The 20,079-nt window shown below is 34.2% G+C and overlaps 1 protein-coding gene across 1 annotated transcript in view; it reads left to right on the forward strand.

Moving 5' to 3' along the window:
* Positions 1 to 19,789, forward strand: part of zic3 (Zic family member 3) — a 21,112-nt gene extending 1,323 nt beyond the window's left edge. The window contains 2 exon segments of the mRNA XM_062963928.1: positions 8,517 to 8,680; positions 16,236 to 19,789. Of these exon segments, the coding sequence (XP_062819998.1) occupies positions 8,517 to 8,680; positions 16,236 to 16,460 (389 nt within the window). The 3' untranslated portion in view covers positions 16,461 to 19,789.
* Positions 19,790 to 20,079: the final 290 nt, after the last annotated feature.

The raw sequence follows: 20,079 nt of genomic DNA on the forward strand, positions 1-20,079 counted from the left end.
TTATTATCTCCTTGGAGAACCTCAAGATCCACAGAAGGACCCATACAGGTCAGCACAGGAAGGGGAAGGTTATGGTTATTGTTATTATTATCTCCTGGAGAACCTCAAGATCCACAGAAGGACCCACACAGGTCAGCACAGGAAGGGAAGGTTATGGTTATTGTTATGATTTCTCTGGAGAACCTCAAGATCCACAGGAGGACCCACACAGGTCAGCACAGGAAGGGGAAAGTTGTGGTTATTGTTGTTATTATCTCCTTGGAGAACCTCAAGATCCACAGAAGGACCCACACAGGTCAGCACAGGAAGGGGAAGGTTATGGTTATTGTTATTATTATCTCCTTGGAGAACCTCAAGATCCACAGAAGGACCCACACAGGTCAGCACAGGAAGGGGAAAGTTGTGGTTATTGTTGTTACTATCTCTCTGGAGAACCTCAAGATCCACAGAAGGACCCACACAGGTCAGCACAGGAAGGGGAAGGTTATGGTTATTGTTGTTATTATCTCCTTGGAGAACCTCAAGATTCACAGAAGGACCCACACAAGTCAGCACAGGAAGGGGAAAGTTGTGGTTATTGTTGTTATGTTATTATCTCCCTGGAGAACCTCAAGATCCACAAGAGGACCCACACAGGTCAGCACAGGGACACAGGAAGGGGCTTGATATTATTATTATTGTCATTATTGTTATTATTATTATTATTATCTCTCTGGAGAATCTCAAGGTCCACAAGAAGGGGCTTTATTATAATAATTATTATCATTATCATTATTGTTATTATCTCTATGGAGAACCACATCATCCACAAGAGGACTCACACAGAAAGGGGAGGATTATGGTTATTGTTATTATAATTTCTCTGGAGAACCTCAAGAGCCCCAAAAGGACCCACACAGGTCAGCACAGGAATGGGAAGGTTATGGTTATTGTTATTATTATCTCCCTGGAGAACTTCAAGATCTATAGGTGGACCCACACAGGTCAGCACAGGAAGGGGAGGATTATGGTTATTGTTATTATAATTTCTTTGGAGAACCTCAAGATCCACACAGGTCAGCACAGGGACACAAGAAGGGGCTTGATATTATTATTATTATTATTATTATTATTATTATCTCTCTGGAGAACCTCTAGATCCACAGGAGGACCCATATTACTATTGTATTATTATAGTGATACTAATATTATCTCGCTGGAGAAAGGGCATGATGATGATGATGATGATGATGATCTCACTGGAGAACCTCAAGATCCACAAGGGCCCATATTAATATTTTATAACAATAATAAGAATAATATCTCCCTGGAGAACCTCAAGAGGCCCCACACAGGTCAGCACAGGGATTCAAGAAGGGGCTTGTTTATAGTAATAATAATAATAATAATAATAATAATAATAATAATAATAATAATTGTTGCTATTATCTCCCTGGAGAACCTCAAGATCCACAAGAGGATCCAGACAGGTCAACAGGGGGACACAAGAAGGGGCTTTATTATTATTATTATTATTATTATTATTATTATTTGATACACAACAAGATCACTATGCTGACTGTTGTATTGGATCACCTGTCAGACACTTCTATCATCATCATCATTATTATTATTATCTCCCTGGAGAACCTTAAGATCCGCAAGAGGGCCCACACAGGACAGGAAGGGGATCCTGACACAGAGGGCTTACCAAACTTATACTTAGAAATGAAATCTCCCTATCTAAATATTATATTATTATTATCATTATCACCTTCATTGAGAACATTCACACACCTTAGGGAAGGGCTAAAGCTCTGGGGACTTAGGGTCCTTCCAAAGTTATACCAAATATAAAATCACCCTTCCTAAAAATATTATTATTATTATTATTATATTGATGAAAATAATAATATTATTCTCCTCTCATATACATATACATATACATATATACGCATGCTATATTATTACCTTGCTGGAGATACTCTTATTCCCCATATATATTTGTGTGTGTGTATACATATATATTCTTTTCTTATACAGTAGAGTCTCGCTTATCCAACATAAACGGGCCTGGATAAGCAAATATGTTGGATAATAAGGAGAGATGAAGGAGAAGCCTATTAAACACCAAATTAGTTTATGATTTTACAAATTAAGCACCAAAACATCATGTTATACAACAAATTTGACAGAAAAAGTAGTTCAATATGCAGTAATGCTACAGAATTTAGCAGCAAAAAATCACGATATATTGAAAACATTGACTAAAAATGCATTGGATAATCCAGAACATTGGATAAGCGAATGTTGGATAAGTGAGACTCTACTGTATATACTATTCTTATTATCTTGCTGGAGATAATATTATTAAACACATACACACATATATATACACACAATTAGGGTCTTTAGGATCTTCCTTTCTATTTTAAAAAAATTAAAAAAAATTGTTTATAATACTAATTATTATCATGACACAACCCTATCTATCATATCTATCTACATATTTATTTTCTTGGTGTCTTGGTTTTTAGGCCTGTTCCTGGGTTTTTTTTGGGGCATCTGCATTAGCTCAAGTTTTCTAGATATGGTTTTCTGTGGGCCATAGATGAAGAAGAGTGGCATGTGTTCTGTATTTCAAAAAAATAGAGCTGATGGGGGAAAATTGATGTCTTTTTTGGAATCAGAAAGTCAAATAGACCCAGAAACAGGGCTAACATCACCCAAATGTGTGTTAGCTAGTGATATTATTATTATTATTATTATTATTATTATTATTATTATTATTATTTGATGACACAGCAAACATGATAGATATGCTGGATCATATTATTATTATTATTATTATAATTTTATTATGACACAGCAAACAAGATAGATATGCTGGATTTCATATCACAAATTATTATTATTATTATTATTATTATTATTATTATTATTATTATTATTATTGTTGTTGTTGTTGTTGTCTGGAGAACCTCAGGAGCCATAAGAGGAATCCCACAGGACAAGAAGGGGTTACAACATTTTATTCTCTCCAAAAATAAAATAATACTTCTGAAAGAATTAGTCCCTTCCCCAGGAATCCCACTTCCCTCCAAAGAATCTCCCTGGTAAAATAATTATGACTATTTCCCCCCCGAAATCCTAATCCACACAACGAAGAATAATTCAAATTATTATTATTTTCGGCTGCTCTGATCCCAAGGAGGGATTTCTAGTGCTCTCCCCGTTTTAAAGGTCAATCTGGATTGCAAACCAGACTAACACGTATTTCTGTGTCTGGAGAGTTAACCTCCGAAACTTTTGCCAAAACTTTCCAGTTCTTTTCACCCCCCAAAAAAATATAATGTGGAAAAATGATTTTCCTGAAATAAATGCCTTGTTTGGAGTTTGGATTCGATGCCCGAGAGAAACCCTTATGGAGATGGAAATATTGGGAAAACCCGAAATCTCCGCAAAACTAAGATAAGAGATATCTAATATATTATTAGCATTATTATTATTAGTATTAATAGTACCTTGTTTTCTGAAAAGTCAAAGGAGATTTGGCTCACACATGGAAATACTGTATTACAAAACCCGAAATTCCCGCAAAACTAAGATAAGAGATACCTAATATATTATTATTAGTATTATTAGTATTATTATTGGTATTAATAGTACCTGTTTTTTTTTGAAAAGTCAAAGGAGATTTGGCCCATATGGAAATATTGCAAAACCCGAAATCCTCGCAAAACTGAGATAAGAGATACCTAATATATTATTATTATTAGTAGTAGTATTAATAGTACCTTGTTTTCTGAAAAGTCAAAGAAGATTTGGCCCATATGGAAATATTGCAAAACCCGAAATCCCCGCAAAACTAAGATAAGAGATACTTAATATAGTATTATTAGTATTATTAGTATTAATAGTACCTGGGTTTTTTTTTTTTGAAAAGTCAAATGAGATTTGGCCCATATGGAAATATTGCAAAACCCGAAATCCCCGAAAAACTAAGATAAGAGATACCTAATATATTATTATTAATAATATTATTAGTATTATTATTATTGGTTAGTATAATTATTATTATTAGTTGTAGTATTAATAGTACCTGGTTTTCTGAAAAGTCAAAGGAGATTTGGCTCATATGGAAATATTGCAAAACCCGAAAACTAAGATAAGAGATACCTAAACTATTTCTATTATTGTGATTAGTATTAGTATTGGGTTGCTGCGAGTTTTCCGGGCTGTTTTCCCTGTTCCAAAAGCATTCTAATAATACCAGTACTAAAAATATTATTGTTATTGATAGTACCGGGTTTTAAAAACATAGTTGCGCTTTCGGATCGCCATCCCGGGAAGAAGAGAGAGGGAAGGAAGGAAAGGAGGCTTTTCACGCGAGTTTTGGCGTGGATTTTTTTGGGGATGTTTCCTTCTTCTCCTTCTATTCTTTCCCTTCTTCTTTTCTCCTCTCTTGCCGCCCGGATTTTGAGAAGCAAAACAAAACCAACTTCGGGCCACAGACGCGCGTGGGTTTTTTTTTCCTCCCACTCCGAATCTCTCCTCCACTCCCGGTACTATCAATACCAATAATTATAAATAGTATTATTAGTACTAGTAATATGTCAATGGGCTCTTTGACTTTTTCGAATCCTTCTTCTCTTTTCTCTATCTGTGACTTTTTAATCAAGGCAGTGAATTCTCATATTTCTTTTGGGTGTTTTTTTCCCCAAGAGGCGAATAAATGCGCCTTTGCCCCAAAATACCGCCACAAGTCGGAACGAAACTCTCCTCGTTACCTGATCCTTCTTTCCCCATATTTTCCCATCACTTTCCTTCCCAAATGCATGGCTGGCTATTCTATTCACCTCCATTTAACAGCTTTCCCCCCTTTAGAGAGAAACAAAGCCATAAAAACAAGGCAGGCGCCCGAATTGTGTCCGAATTGTGTCGGTTTCCAATGTTTGGGTGGAAAACCCCATATTATTCCACCCCCTATCCCCAGGAAAACCCTATATTATTTCACCCTCCATCCCCAGGAAAATCTTATATTATTTCACCCCCATCCCCAGGAAAACCCTATATTATTATTATTATTATTATTATTATTATTATTATTATTATTATTATTATTATTATTATTATTCCACCCCCCATCCCCAGGAAAACCTTATATTATTTCACCCCCCATCCCCAGGAAACATTATATTATTCCACCCCAATCCCCAGGAAAACCCTATATTATTCCACACCCCCCCCCCCAATCCCCAGGAAAATATTATATTATTTCACCCCCCCATCCCCAGGAAAATGCTATATTATTATTATTATTATTATTATTATTATTATTATTCCACCCCCATCCCCAGGAAAACCCTATATTATTATTTATTATTATTATTATATTATTCCACCCTCCATCCCCAGGAAAATCTTATATTATTTCACCCCATCCCCAGGAAAACCCTATATTATTATTATTATTATTATTATTATTATTATTATTATTATTATTATTATTATTATTATATTATTATTATTATTATTATTCCACCCCCCATCCCCAGGAAAGCCTTATATTATTTCAACCCCCATCCCCAGGAAAACCCTATATTATTCCACCCTCCATCCTCAGAAAAACCCATCATTATTATTATTATTATTATTATTATTATTATTATTATTATTATTATTATTATTATTATTTTATTCCACCCCCCATCCCCAGGAAAACCTTATATTATTTCAACCCCCATCCCCAGGAAAACCCATTATTATTATTATTATTATTATTATTATTATTATTATTATTCCACCCCACATCCCCAGGAAAAACCCTATATTATTCCACCCCCAGCCCCACATTCTCATTGGCTTCCTCCCCATCCCCCCCCCCACACCCAACTTTCTTTGAACACACTGCCTAATAAACAATTTATTTCCAGAAAAAAACAATAGTTTGAGAGACAGGGAGGAAATGAGATCCAAACCCAAAAGTTGCAAGTCAGATCGAAAAGTTTGGCAGAAGAAAATACAAGGGAATGGGAAAGCCATCTTACTCCACCCTCCGGATTCTGCTTTTAATTTTAATATATTGTTAATATTAGTATTATTTACTATAGCCTTGCTTGTTATTAGTACCATTGTTGGGGCATTGCGAGAAGAGAAAGCCTTCCAACCCCTCTCCAAGCAATGTTTCTGTCTTCAAGGATTATTAATTTCAATACTAATACTAATACTAATAATAGGTTACTACCTTGCCTGCTATTACTATGACTCCCATAATGGTGGGGAATAGAGAATCCTTTAACACTCCCCTCAAAGCAATATTTCTGTTTTCAATTATGGTTCGGTTCAGCATCTCATTTTAATACTATTACTACTACTACTACTAATAATAATGATAGCTACTACCTTGCCTGTTATTATTATGACTGCTGTGAATGTTGGAGAATAGGGAATCCATCTAATACTCTTCTCAAAGTAATCTTTCTGTGTTCAGTCATGGTTCCATCTCTCATTTCCGTACTATTATTACTACTACTGCTATTAATAGTTACTACCTTGCCTGCTATTACTATGAGTGCTGTGATGTTGGGGAATAGGGAATCCACCCAACACTCAAAGCAATGCTTTTGTTTTCAATCATGGTTCCATCTCTCATTTCAATAATAATAATAGTAGTAGTAGTAGTAGCTACTACCTTGCCTGCTTTTACTATGACTGCTGTGATGGTGAGGAATGAGGAATCCATCTAACACTCTCCTCAAAGCAATGTTTCGGTTTTCAATCATGGTTTTGTCTCTTATTTCAATAATACTCCTCCTAATAATAATAATAATAATAATAATAATAATAGTAATAGTAATAGTAATAATAAATTACTACCTTGGTTGCTTTTACTATGACTGCTGTGATGGTGAGAAATGGGGAACCCATCTAACACTCAAAGCAATGTTTTGGTTTTCAATCATGGTTCCATCTCTCATTTCAATACTAATACTCCCACTCCTACTACTCATAGTAATAGTAATAATAATATTAGCTACTAACTTACCTACTGTTGCTATGACTGCTGTGATGGTGAGGAATGAGGACTCCATCTAACACTTTCCTCAAAGCAATGTTTCGGTTTTCAATCATGGATCCATCTCCCATTTCAATACTAATACTACTAATAATAGCTACTACCTTGCTTGCTATTACTCTGACTGCTGTGATGGTGAAGAATGGGGAATCCATCTAACACTATTCGCAAAGGAATGTTCCTTTTTTCAATCATGGATCCACTTCTCATTTCAATATTACTACTACTACTACTACTACTACTACTAATAGCTACTACCTTGCTTGTTATTACTATGACTGTTGTGATGGTAGGGACTCAGGAAGCCATCCAATCCAATCCCCAAAGCAATCAATGTGCCTGTTTTCAATCATGGACCAATTTCTAATTTCAATACTAATAATACTAATATTAATACTAATAATGCTAATAATAATAGCTAGCTACTACCTTGCTTGCTATTACTAGGACTGTTGTGATGGTGGGGACTAAGGAAGCCACCCAACGCAACCCACAAAGCAATGTTTTCAATCATGGATCCATTTCTAATTTCAAGACTACTAATAATATTATGGACTAGCTGTGCCCTGCCACACATTGCTATGACCCATTGGAATTGCACTGAATAGCTCCGGTTTTTGGGGTTTTTTAGGCCCTGCGGAGGTTTGTGACGTGATATTTTGTGGTTTCAACCTCGAGGCGTGGATGATGGATTGTGTTGTGAAATTTTGAGGTTGGGGGGTGTTTAGTTTTGTTGTTTTGCTCGGTGCCAGGATTCCATCACTCTTTTATATATATATTAGCTGTGCCCGGCCACGCGTTGCTGTGGCAAAGTGGTGGTGGTATTGGTTAAAAATTGTTGTGTAATTTTTATTTGACGTTATTTGCAATTTTTTATTAATTTTATTGTAAGTTATATTTTATTTATTATATTTTATTATTTTCTTGTATTATTTTTAGTTATTTTCTGTTATTATAGTATTTTATTGTATTAATTTTTAGTGTTTTTTATTATTTTTATTGGGTTGCTAGGAGACCAAGTTGGAGGAGCTTAGCCTTCTAACTGGCAGCTATTGGATAAAAGCAGTTATTCCTCTCTCTCTAATTAGGACTTTATTTTTCTTTTCTTTTTGTTGTATCAACCTAGAGGCGTGGATGATGGGTTGTGTTGTCAAATTTCGAGGTTGGGGGGCCTGTAGTTTTGTTGTTTTGTGGGTCGCCGTGATGCCATCACTCTTTTATATATATAGATAGACTAGCTGTGCCCGGCCACGCGTTGCTGTGGCTAGGACTTAATTTTTCCTTTTCTTTTTGTTGTATGAACGTAGAGGCGTGGATGAGAGGTTGTGCTGTAAATTTTTGAGGTTGTGGGGCGTTTAGTTTAGTGGTTTTGTCCGGTGCCGTGATTCCATTACCCTTTTATATATATAGAAGATATTCCCTGGCCTGCTGTGACTATTACAGCTTGTGTTGCTTGCAGGTGAGAAGCCCTTTAAGTGTGAATTCGAAGGCTGTGACCGACGCTTCGCCAACAGCAGCGACCGGAAGAAGCACATGCATGTCCACACGTCGGACAAGCCCTACATCTGCAAAGTGTGCGACAAGTCCTACACGCACCCCAGCTCCTTAAGGAAACACATGAAGGTACGAATGTGTAACTCCGTCTCCAAAGCTGGGCATCTCTATGCATGACCACCTCCATGTACAGTGAATATGTCACGTGTGTGCGCATTATATTATGATATTTGTATTTAAGGCTCACTTTTGTCCCCAAATCCTTCAGACATGGAGCTGAGTCTTCTAGTTACTCCCAAATAGAGAAAAGGCATTAAATCAAGGAAGATTTCCCTATGTATTGATGCAAGATTCAATGAGTATATTTTAGTTGGCATAACCAGGAATCAGATTGTTATTGTATATACTCGAGTATAAGTCTAGTTTTTCAGCCCTTTTTTAAAGACTGAAAAAGCCCCCCTCGGCTTATACTCGGGTGAGGGTCCTGGTTGGCTTATATTTGGGTCAGCTTATACTCGAGAATATATGGTATATTTATCATTTTTCTCTATTATTATTGGTACAGTAGAGTCTCACTTATCCAACGTTCTGGATTATCCAATACATTTTTGTAGTCAATGTTTACAATGCATCATGATATTTTGGTGCTAAATTTGTAAATACAGTAATTACTACATAACATTACTGCATATTGAACTACTTTTTCTGCCAAATTTGTTGTCTAATATGATGTTTTGGTGCTTAATTTGTAAAATCATAACCAATTTTGATGTTTAATAGGCTTTTTCTTAATCTCTCCTTATTATCCAACATATTCGCTTATCCAACATTCTGCCGGCCCATTTATGTTGGATAAGTGAGACTCTACTGTATTATTACTTTTATTATTTTTCTTTATTATTGTTGCTACTATTTTATTTATTTTACTCTATTATTATTATTTTATTATGACACAGCAAACAAGATAGATATGCTGGATTTCGTATCACAAAATCACAAGTCGAACACTTCCCAAGTGTCTAGGACTGTGTGATGTATTTTCGGATGATGCACGCAGATCCCAGCAGGGTGGCCTTTTGCAGTTGGAAGATCGTAATTTTGTCAATGTCTATTGTTTCCAAAAGCTGGCTGAGATCTTTCGGCATGGCAACTCTATTATTATTATTATTATTATTATTATTATTATTATTATTATTATTATTATTATTATTATTATTGACACAAAAACATAGTATGACACAGCAAACGAGATAGATATGCTGGATTTCGTATCACAAAGTCACAAGTCGAACACTTCCCAAGTGTATAGAACTGTGTGATGTATACATTTATAATACATTTATTATTTCACTCTGATCTTATTATTATTATTATTGCATTTATTGTTTTACTCTATTTATTATTACGTGTATTATTTTCCTGTATTATTATTTATTATTATTATTACATGTATTATTTTACTCTATTATTATTGAAAGGTTACGTAAGCACATTTACATTGAAGAAGATGAAAATAATGATTTGATCGGAGTTGGACAATCTTATCTTAAATTTGAGCTTTATGTAAATATTCAAAAACATTGAACCTACGGATGCCTCAATTAATGTAATTTTATTGGTTTCTCGGCTTATATTCGGGTTGGCTTATACTTGAGTATATACAGTATGTTATATTTATATCTATATCTATGTGTGTGTGTATGTGTGTATACTCGAGTATAAGCCGACCCGAATATAAGCCGAGGCACCTAATTTTACTACAAAAAAACTGGGAAAACATTGGCTCAAGTATAAGCCAAGGGTGGTAAATTTAAGAAATAAAAATAGATATCAATAAAATTACATTAATTGAGGCATCAGTAGGGTGAATGTTTTTGAATATTTACATAAAGCTCAAATTTCAGATAAGACTGTCCAACTCTGATCAAATCATTATTCTCATCTTCTTCAATGTCAATGTGCTTATGTATCCTTTTAATAACAATAGAGTAAAATAATACATGTAATAATAATAATAATAATAATAATAATAATAATAATAATAATAACTACTGGGATCTGCGCGCATCATCTGAAAATACATCACACAGTCCTAGACACTTGGGAAGTGTTCGACTTGTGATTTTGTGATATGAAATTCAGCGTATATATCTCATTTCCCGTGTCATACTATATCTTTGTGTCAACAATAAATACAGGAAAATAATACATATAATAATAGTGTAAAATAATAAATGCAATAATAATAAGATCAAAGTGAAATAATAAATGTATTAATAATAATAATAAAAATAGGGTAAAATAAATGTAATAGTAGCAACAATAATAGAGAAAAATAGTAAATGTAATAATACCAATAATAATAGAGAAAAATAATAAATGTAATACAGTAGAGTCTCACTTATCCAACATAAACAGGCCAGCAGAATGTTGGATAAGCGAATATGTTGGATAATAAGGAGGGATTAAGGAAAAGCCTATTAAACATCAAATTAGGTTATGATTTTACAAATTAAGCACCAAAACATCATGTTATACAACAAATTTGACAGAAAAAATAGTTCAATACGCAGTAATGCTATGTAGTATTTACTGTATTTACGAATTTAGCACCAAAATATCACGATATATTGAAAACATCGACTACAAAAATCCATTGGATAATCCAGAATGTTGGATAAGCGAGTGTTGGATAAGTGAGACTCTACTGTAATACCAATAATAATAGAGAAAAAGAATACATGTAATAATACCAATAATAATAAAGAAAAATAATTAATGTACCATATATTCTCGAGTATAAGCTGACCCAAATATAAGCCAACCAGGACCCTCACCCGAAGATAAGCCGAGGGAGGCTTTTTCAGTCTTAAAAAAAGGGCTGAAAGACTAGGTTTATACTCGAGTATATACAGTATATTGTTTCTGGTTGCTTGAGAGTTACCATTAAAAACAGGCCTAACAGATTCTTTACCCCATAACTATACCATCCCATCAACTCTGTATTGATTTGACGGAAAATAGGAAAACATTGACTCCAGTATAAGCTGAGATACCAATAAAATTACATTAATTGAGGCATCAGCAGTTTAAATGTTTTTGAATATTTACATAAAGCTCAAATTTAAGATAAGACTGTCCAACTCTGATCAAATCATTATTCTCATCTCCTTTAATGTAAATGTGCTTATGTATCCTTTTAATAATAATAGAGTAAAATAATACATGAAATAATAATAATAATAATAATAATAATAATAATAATAAATACAGGAAAATAATACATGTAATAATAAATAGAGTAAAATAATAAAGGCAATAATAATAAGATCAGAGTGAAATAATAAATGTATTCATAATAATAAAAATAGAGTAAAATAAATGTAGTAATAGCAACAATAATAGAGAAAAATAATAAATGTAATAATACCAATAACAATAGAGAAAAATAATAAATGTAATACAGTAGAGTCTCACTTATCCAACATAAACGGGCCGGCAGAATGTTGGATAAGCGAATATGTTGGATAATAAGGAGGGATTAAGGAAAAGCCTATTAAACATCAAATTAGGTGATGATTTTACAAATTAAGCATCAAAACATCATGTTAGACAACAAATTTGACAGAAAAAATAGTTCAATACGCAGTAATGCTATGTAGTATTTACTGTATTTACGAATTTAGCACCAAAATATCATGATATATTGAAAACATCGACTACAAAAATGCATTGGATAATCCACAATGTTGGATAAGCGAGTGTTGGATAAGTGAGACTCTACTGTAATACCAATAATAATAGAGAAAAAGAATACATGTAATAATACCAATAATAATAAAGAAAAAGAATTAATGTACCATATATTCTCGAGTATAAGCTGACCCAAATATAAGCCAACCAGGACCCTCACCCGAATATAAACCGAGGGAGGCTTTTTCAGTCTTAAAAAAAGGGCTGAAAAACTAGGCTTATACTCAAGTATATGCAGTATATGTATATAATGGAGATGTGTGTGTAGCTATTCATATGTTTGTGTTTATATATGTGTATAGAATGGAACTGGGCACAAACCCTATTCATATAATTCCACATCCATACAAAATAAATGAATAGTATGTCTTTATCCCCGGCACAGTCCCAATTCTAGATATTTAGGGCACAATGCCATAAATCAATGCAGACATCGTTTGAAATTTTCAAACCATCAAATGCAGATACATATATTTATGGGGGCAATACGTGCAACTATGTGCATGTTTCGCTATCGAGGCGTGCACCTGTTTCATGTTGTGCACACATACGTGTTGTGTGCCTGCCCGCACTTTCCCAGCCGGCTCTCTTTCAACAAGGGAAATGGGATTTTCTGGGGAAGAAATGCCTGCCTTTGATCTTTCACCTCCGAGAGATGGAAATGCAAAACGACTCTCATGCTCGGGTGTTTTAAAAATATTTTTATTTTATTTTAATGGGTTTGCCCTGTTCAGTTTATTTCCCTTACACCCGTTTTGGCTCAACAGCTTAGTTCCCCCCTTTCCACAAGTGAAATACAATTCCTTGATGGTTTACTATTTTTTAAAATTTATTTGTCGTGCCAGAAGCGAATTGAGGGTACAGTTATCGTGTTTTTAAAAACACAAAGTTGAAAACTTGGCATTATATCACATTATACTCTTGGAGTGCCTCTGGTGTGGCTGTGAAAAGGGTAAACGATTTAAAAATGTTATAGGTGGAGAAGAGTGGAGAACCTATTATTATTATTATTATTATTATTATTATTATTATTATTATTATTATTATTATTCATAATAATAATAATAATAATAATGGCCAGCTCCTGGTCAAAGGATATTTAGTATAATGCCAAGTTTTTAACTTTGTGTTTTTAAATACATTACAACTGTACCCTTGGTTCGCTTATGACACTTATTATTATTATTATTATTATTATTATTATTATTATTATTATTATTCATAATAAAATTAGTGGCCAGCTCCTGGTCAAAACACATTTAGTCTAATGCCAAGTTTTTAACTTTCTTTGTGTTTTTAAATACATTACAACTGTACCCTTGGTTCGCTTATGACACTTATTATTATTATTATTATTATTAATAATAATAAAATTAGTGGCCAGCTCCTTGTCAAAACACATTTAGTCTAATGTCAAGTTTTTAACTTTCTTTGTGTTTTTAAATACATTACAACTGTACCCTTGGTTCGCTTATGACACTTCTTCTTCTTCTTATTATTATTATTCATAATAATAATAATAATAATAATAATAATAATAATAATAATAATAATAATAAAATTAGTGGCTAGCTCCTGGTCAAAGGACATTTAGTCTAATGCCAAGTTTTAAACTTTGCTTGTGTTTCTAAATACATTACAACTGTACACTTGGTTTGCTTATGACACATATTATTATCATTATTATTATTATTATTATCATCATCATCACAAAAAAATAGGAAAACATTGACTCCAGTATAAGCTGAGATACCAATAAAATTACATTAATTGAGGCATCAGTAGTTTAAATGTTTTTGAATATTTACATAAAGCTCAAATTTAAGATAAGACTGTCCAACTCTGATCAAATCATTATTCTCATCTCCTTTAATGTAAATGTGCTTATGTATGCTTTTAATAATAATAGAGTAAAATAATACATGAAATAATAATAATAATAATAATAATAATAATAATAATAATAATAATAAATACAGGAAAATAATACATGTAATAATAAATAGAGTAAAATAATAAATGCAATAATAATAAGATCAGAGTGAAATAATAAATGTATTATTAATAATAATTAAAATAGAGTAAAATAAATGTAATAGTAGCAACAATAATAGAGAAAATAATAAATGTAATAATACCAATAATAATAGAGAAAAATAATAAATGTATCATATATTTTCGAATATAAGCTGACCCAAATATAAGCCAACCAGGACCCTCACTCGAGTATAAGCCGAGGAAGTTTTTTTTTCAGTCCTTAAAAAGGGCTGAAAAACTAGGCTTATATTCGAGTATATACAGTAACTAGCTTGATCATTCAATATGAATTATCTAACTCGGGGTTGTGTCTGTTTTTATTGTTGCTTTTATTGTTGTTTTTATCGTTGCTTTTATTGTTATTTTAAAGCTAAGTGTATTGTTTTAATCTATTTCTGTAAACCGCTCTGAGCCAAACTGGGAGTAGTGATATACAAGTTTAATAAATAAAATAAAATATAATCCAGAAGGGGTTTTTTTTCAGTTCTTAAAAAGGGCTGAAAAACTAGGCTTATATTCGAGTATATACAGTAACTAGCTTGATCATTCAATATGAATTATCTAACTCGGGGCTATGTCTGTTTTTATTGTTGCTTTTATTGTTGCTTTTATCGTTGCTTTTATTGTTATTTTAAAGCTAAGTGTATTGTTTTAATCTATTTCTGTAAACCGCTCTGAGCCAAACTGGGAGTAGCGTTATACAAGTTTAATAAATAAATAAAAATAAATAAAAAGGGCTGAAAAACTAGGCTTATACTCGAGTATATACAGTAATAATAACTAATAAAAATAAAAAATAAATATGAATAAGTAATTATTTTGAATTTTTAAAAGTTAATTCGAACTTGAAAACAAATCAGGTTACTTTTTAAAAATTCCTTTGGTTATATTTCCCCGTACTTAGCGGCACCCGAGTATATGCAGTAATAGTAACTAATAAAAAAATTAATAAATAGTTATTTTGAATTTTTTAAAGTTAATTCGAACTTGAAAACAAATCTTGTTACTTTTTAAAAATTCCTCTGGTTATATTTCCTCCCATACTTAGCGGCACCCGATGTTGCTTTGCTCCGAAGTTTGCTTGCTTTGCTTTCATCTCGCGCTCTTTAAAAATAAAAATAAATATAAATATTAATAAATAATTATTTTGAATTTTTAAAAGTTAATTCGAACTTGAAAACAAATCAGGTTACTTTTTAAAAATTCCTTTGGTTATATTTCCCCGTACTCAGCGGCACCCGAGTATATGCAGTAATAGTAACTAATAAAAAAATTAATAAATAGTTATTTTGAATTTTTTAAAGTTAATTCGAACTTGAAAACAAATCTTGTTACTTTTTAAATTTCCTCTTGTTATATTTCCTCCCATACTTAGCGGCACCCGATGTTGCTTTGCTCCGAAGTTTGCTTGCTTTGCTTTCATCTCGCGCTCCTTAAAAATAAAAATAAAAATTAATAAATAATTATTTTGAATTTTTAAAAGTTAATTCGAACTTGAAAACAAATCAGGTTACTTTTTAAAAATTCCTCAGTTCTATTGTGTTCTAGCGTATTGTTGTTGCTTGTGGTTTATACTGTTTTAATTCTTTTAATTTGCCTTTTGTTTTGTATTGTTATATTGTGTGTTGAGGCCTTGGCCTTTGTAAGCCGCATCGAGTCCTTCGGGAGATGCTAGCGGGGTACAAATAAAGTTTAATAATCATAATAATAATAATAATAATATATTTCCCCCACATACTTAGTGGCACCCGATGTTGCTTTGCTCCGAAGTTTGCTTGCTTTGCTTTCATCTCTCGCTCCTTAAGGAGATGGACGGCTGACCTTTGAGCTTGACCTTGTATACGGCTTCTTTTCATCTTCGGTCCTCCCGTCCTTTCTTGTCTTCCTCTCCCAGGTCCACGAAACCCAAGGGTCCGAATCCTCTCCGGCGGCCAGCTCCGGCTACGAATCCTCCACGCCTCCGGCCATTTCGGCCGCTCCGATGAGCAAAGACTCGGCCGGCTCCAAACCTTCCTCGTCTTCGCTCCCTCCGTCCTCTTCGTCGTTGTCGTCCGTCCAGACGGCCAACCCCGGCCTCAACCCTGGAATCCCCCCTAATTTTAACGAATGGTACGTCTAAAAAACAAAGAGACAAACCCTTAAATCCTACTCTCCTCCGCACAAAAAAAAAAAAAAGTCTCTTTTTCTCAAAGCAAGTGACCCGTAGAGAACCGAGAGGATTTCCTGGCCACTCCGCAGGACACCGCATTGATCCCTTGGCCTCGCGATTGGAGTTTACACTTTAAGAAAATCCAGGAGGAAAGACCTCGAATATAAGAAAACGGGGTGTTTTTTGATGTGAGCGTCGGAGGGTTTTTTTTTGCTTTTCGTTCCCCTCCCCAAGAGCCAGCCGCTGGACTTTTATCATGTCTATTTTTCTCAGGATTAGCGATTTCTTAATATTTTATTTCGATTTTTATTTTTGGCATCGAGAGTTGTTCCTTGTTTGAGAACTGATTCGTCATCCCTCTTTTTTAATCTTTTCCCGCATTCTTCTCTTCCATCGTGGATCTTTCGCACCTCTTTTTTAGTGGGACGTTCGGAGAGAACAAACGGACTTTTGTCCCTCGGCCTTAGTTGTGATTGTTAAAAAAAAAAATAATACGTGGAAAAAAAGTGGAGAAAAAAAAAACAGTCTTAAAACTTGCCAAAGTCCTGTATTGTCTTGAAGTCTTTCTTTTCTTTCCTCCCTTCTTTCCTCCCTTCCTCCCTTTAAATTGTTGTGCGGCTGCTAAAAAAGTCAATGGGAATTTCCATAGGAATCTAGTGTCTAGATCCAGAGAAGTCGTGCTACTCCTCTTATTTTATTATATTCTTATTACAGTAGAGTCTCACTTATCCAACATAAACGGGCCGGCAGAACGTTGGATAAGCGAATAAATTGGATAATAAGGAGCAATTAAGAAAAAGCCTATTAAACATCAAATTAGGTTATGATTTTACAAATTAAGCACCAAAACATCATGTTAGACAACAAATTTGACAGAAAAAGTAGTTCAATATGCAGTAATGCTATGTAGTAATTACTGTATTTACAAATTTCGCACCAAAATATCATGATATATTGAAAACATTGACTACAAAAATGCTTTGGATAATCCAGAACGTTGGATAAGTGAGACTCTACTGTATATTCTGCCTTGGTCAGACCACACCTGGAATCACACTGTGTTACAGTTCTGGGCACCACAATTGAAGGGAAATGTTGACAAATGTGTCCAAAAGAGGGCGACTCAAATGATCCAGGGCCTGGAGAACAATCCCTATGAGGAGCGGCTTAAAGAGCTGGATAATGTTTAGCCTGCAGAAGAGAAGGCTGGGAGGAGATATGATAGCCATGTATAAATACAGTAGAGTCTCACTTATCCAACATAAACGGGCCGGCAGAACGTTGGATAAGCGAATTTGTTGGATAATAAGGAGGCATTAAGGAAAAGCCTATTAAACATCAAAATAGGTTATGATTTTACAAATGAAGCACCAAAACATCATGTTAGACAACACATTTGACAGAAAAAGTAGTTCATTACACATTAATGCTATGTAGTAATTACAGTAGAGTCTCACTTATCCAAGCCTCGTTTATCCAAGTTTCTGGATTATCCAAGCCATTTTTGTAGTCAATGTTTCCAATATACAGTAGAGTCTCACTTATCCAACATAAACGGGCCGGCAGAATGTTGGATAAGGGAATATGTTGGCTAATAAGGAGAGATTAAGAAAAAGCCTATTAAACATCAAAATAGGTTATGATTTTCCAAATTAAGCACCAAAACATCATGTTATACAACAAATTTGACAAAAAGTAGTTCAATACGCAGTAATGCTATGTAGTAATTACTGTATTTATGAATTTAGCACCAAAATATCATGATATGTTGAAAACATTGACTACAAAAATGCGTTGGATAATCCGGAACGTTGGATAAGCGAGTGTTGGATAAGTGAGACTCTACTATATATTATAGTCTTATTATATTCTGCCTTGATCAGACCACACTTGGAATCACACTGTGTTACAGTTCTGGGCACCACAATTGAAGGGAAATGTTGACAAATGTGTCCAAAAGAGGGCGACTCAAATGATCCAGGGTCTGGAGAACAAGCCCTATGAGGAGCGGCTTAAAGAGCTGGGCATGTTTAGCCTGCAGAAGAGAAGGCTGAGAGGAGACATGATTGCCATGTATAAATACGTGAAGTTAGTCTCCAGGGAAGCTTGTTTTCTGTGTCATAGGGAGGAGGCAGCAAGCTTGTTTTCTGCTTCCCTGGAGACTAGGACGCAGAACAATGGCTTCAAATTACAGAAAGCAAGGAGATTCCACCTGAAACTTAGGAAGAACTTCCTCACTGTGAAACAGAGCTGTTCAGCAGTGGAACTCTCTGCTGCGAAGTGTGTTGGAGGCTCCTTATTTGAAGCAGAGGCTGGATGGCCATCTGTTGGTGGTGCTTTGAATGCGATTTCCCTGCTTCTTGGCAGAATGGGGTTGGACTGGATGGCCCACGAGGTCTTTTCCAACTTTACAATTCTATACAGTAGAGTCTCACTTATCCAAGCTAAACGGGCTGGCAGACGCTTGGATGAGCGAATATCTTGGATAATAAGGAGGGATTAAGGAAAAGCCTATTAAACATCAAATTAGGTTATGATTTTACAAATTAAGCACCAAAACATCAGACAGAAAAGGCAGTTCAATACGCAGTAATGTTATGTTGTAATTACTGTATTTACAAATTTAGCATCAAAATATCACGATATATTGGAAACATTGACTACAAAAATGGCTTGGATAATCCAGAAACTTGGATAAGCGAGGCTTGGATAAGTGAGACTCTACTGTAATTCTATGATCCTTCCCTCCCTTTCTTCTTCCCTTTCTTCCTCCCTTCTTTCTCTCTCTTTCTCTTTCTCTTTCTTTCTTTCTTTCTTTCTTTCTTTCTTTCTTTCTTTCTTTCTTTCTTTCTTTCTTTCTTTCTTTTTCCTCCTTTTCTCTCCCTCTTTCTCACTCTCTTAAAATACCATTACATTTGTGAATGTATTTTGTCTGATCCGGGGGAAAAACTCTCTTCACTTTGTCCAGATCCTGGTCATTTTAGTTAAAACAAAAAAATACAACCAGTTGCCTTTTTGTAATAAGAATAATACCTTTTCTTTTCTCTCTTTTGTAAATACATATCCATGATGCCAGTATTTATCATTTGTAATTTAATTATTGAGAAACAAGTGCCGGGAACTGAATAATATTTATGGAGAGAGAGAGAAAAACCAACAAAACGCGCAAAAAACAAAAAAAAAGGAAGATTTCTTTTTTGTTTTCTAACAAAAGAAAAAGAAAAATTCAGACAAACTCTGTACAGCTTTTGGTTATATAACTGCTTTAGCATTAAAAGTTTATTGTTTTGGAAAGAATACAGGAGAACTAATGTTATATTTTCGTTTGCCAAGATTGTTCTTTCTGTTATCAAAGGCTTTCATGGCTGAAATCACTGGGTTGCTGTGAGTTTTCTGGGCTGTATGGCCATGTCCCAGAAGCATTCTCTTCTGACGTTTTGCCCACCTCTATGGCGGGTCTGTTGGAAACTAGGCAAGTGGGGTTTATATATCTGTGTAAAGTCCAGGGTGGGAGAAAAAACTCTTTGTCTGTTTGCGGCCAGTGTGAATGAATGCTGCAATAGGCCAGTTTGAATAGCCTTGCAGCTTC

This window comes from Anolis carolinensis, unplaced genomic scaffold (assembly GCF_035594765.1).
Source record: "Anolis carolinensis isolate JA03-04 unplaced genomic scaffold, rAnoCar3.1.pri scaffold_12, whole genome shotgun sequence".
Classification (NCBI taxonomy): domain Eukaryota; kingdom Metazoa; phylum Chordata; class Lepidosauria; order Squamata; family Dactyloidae; genus Anolis; species Anolis carolinensis.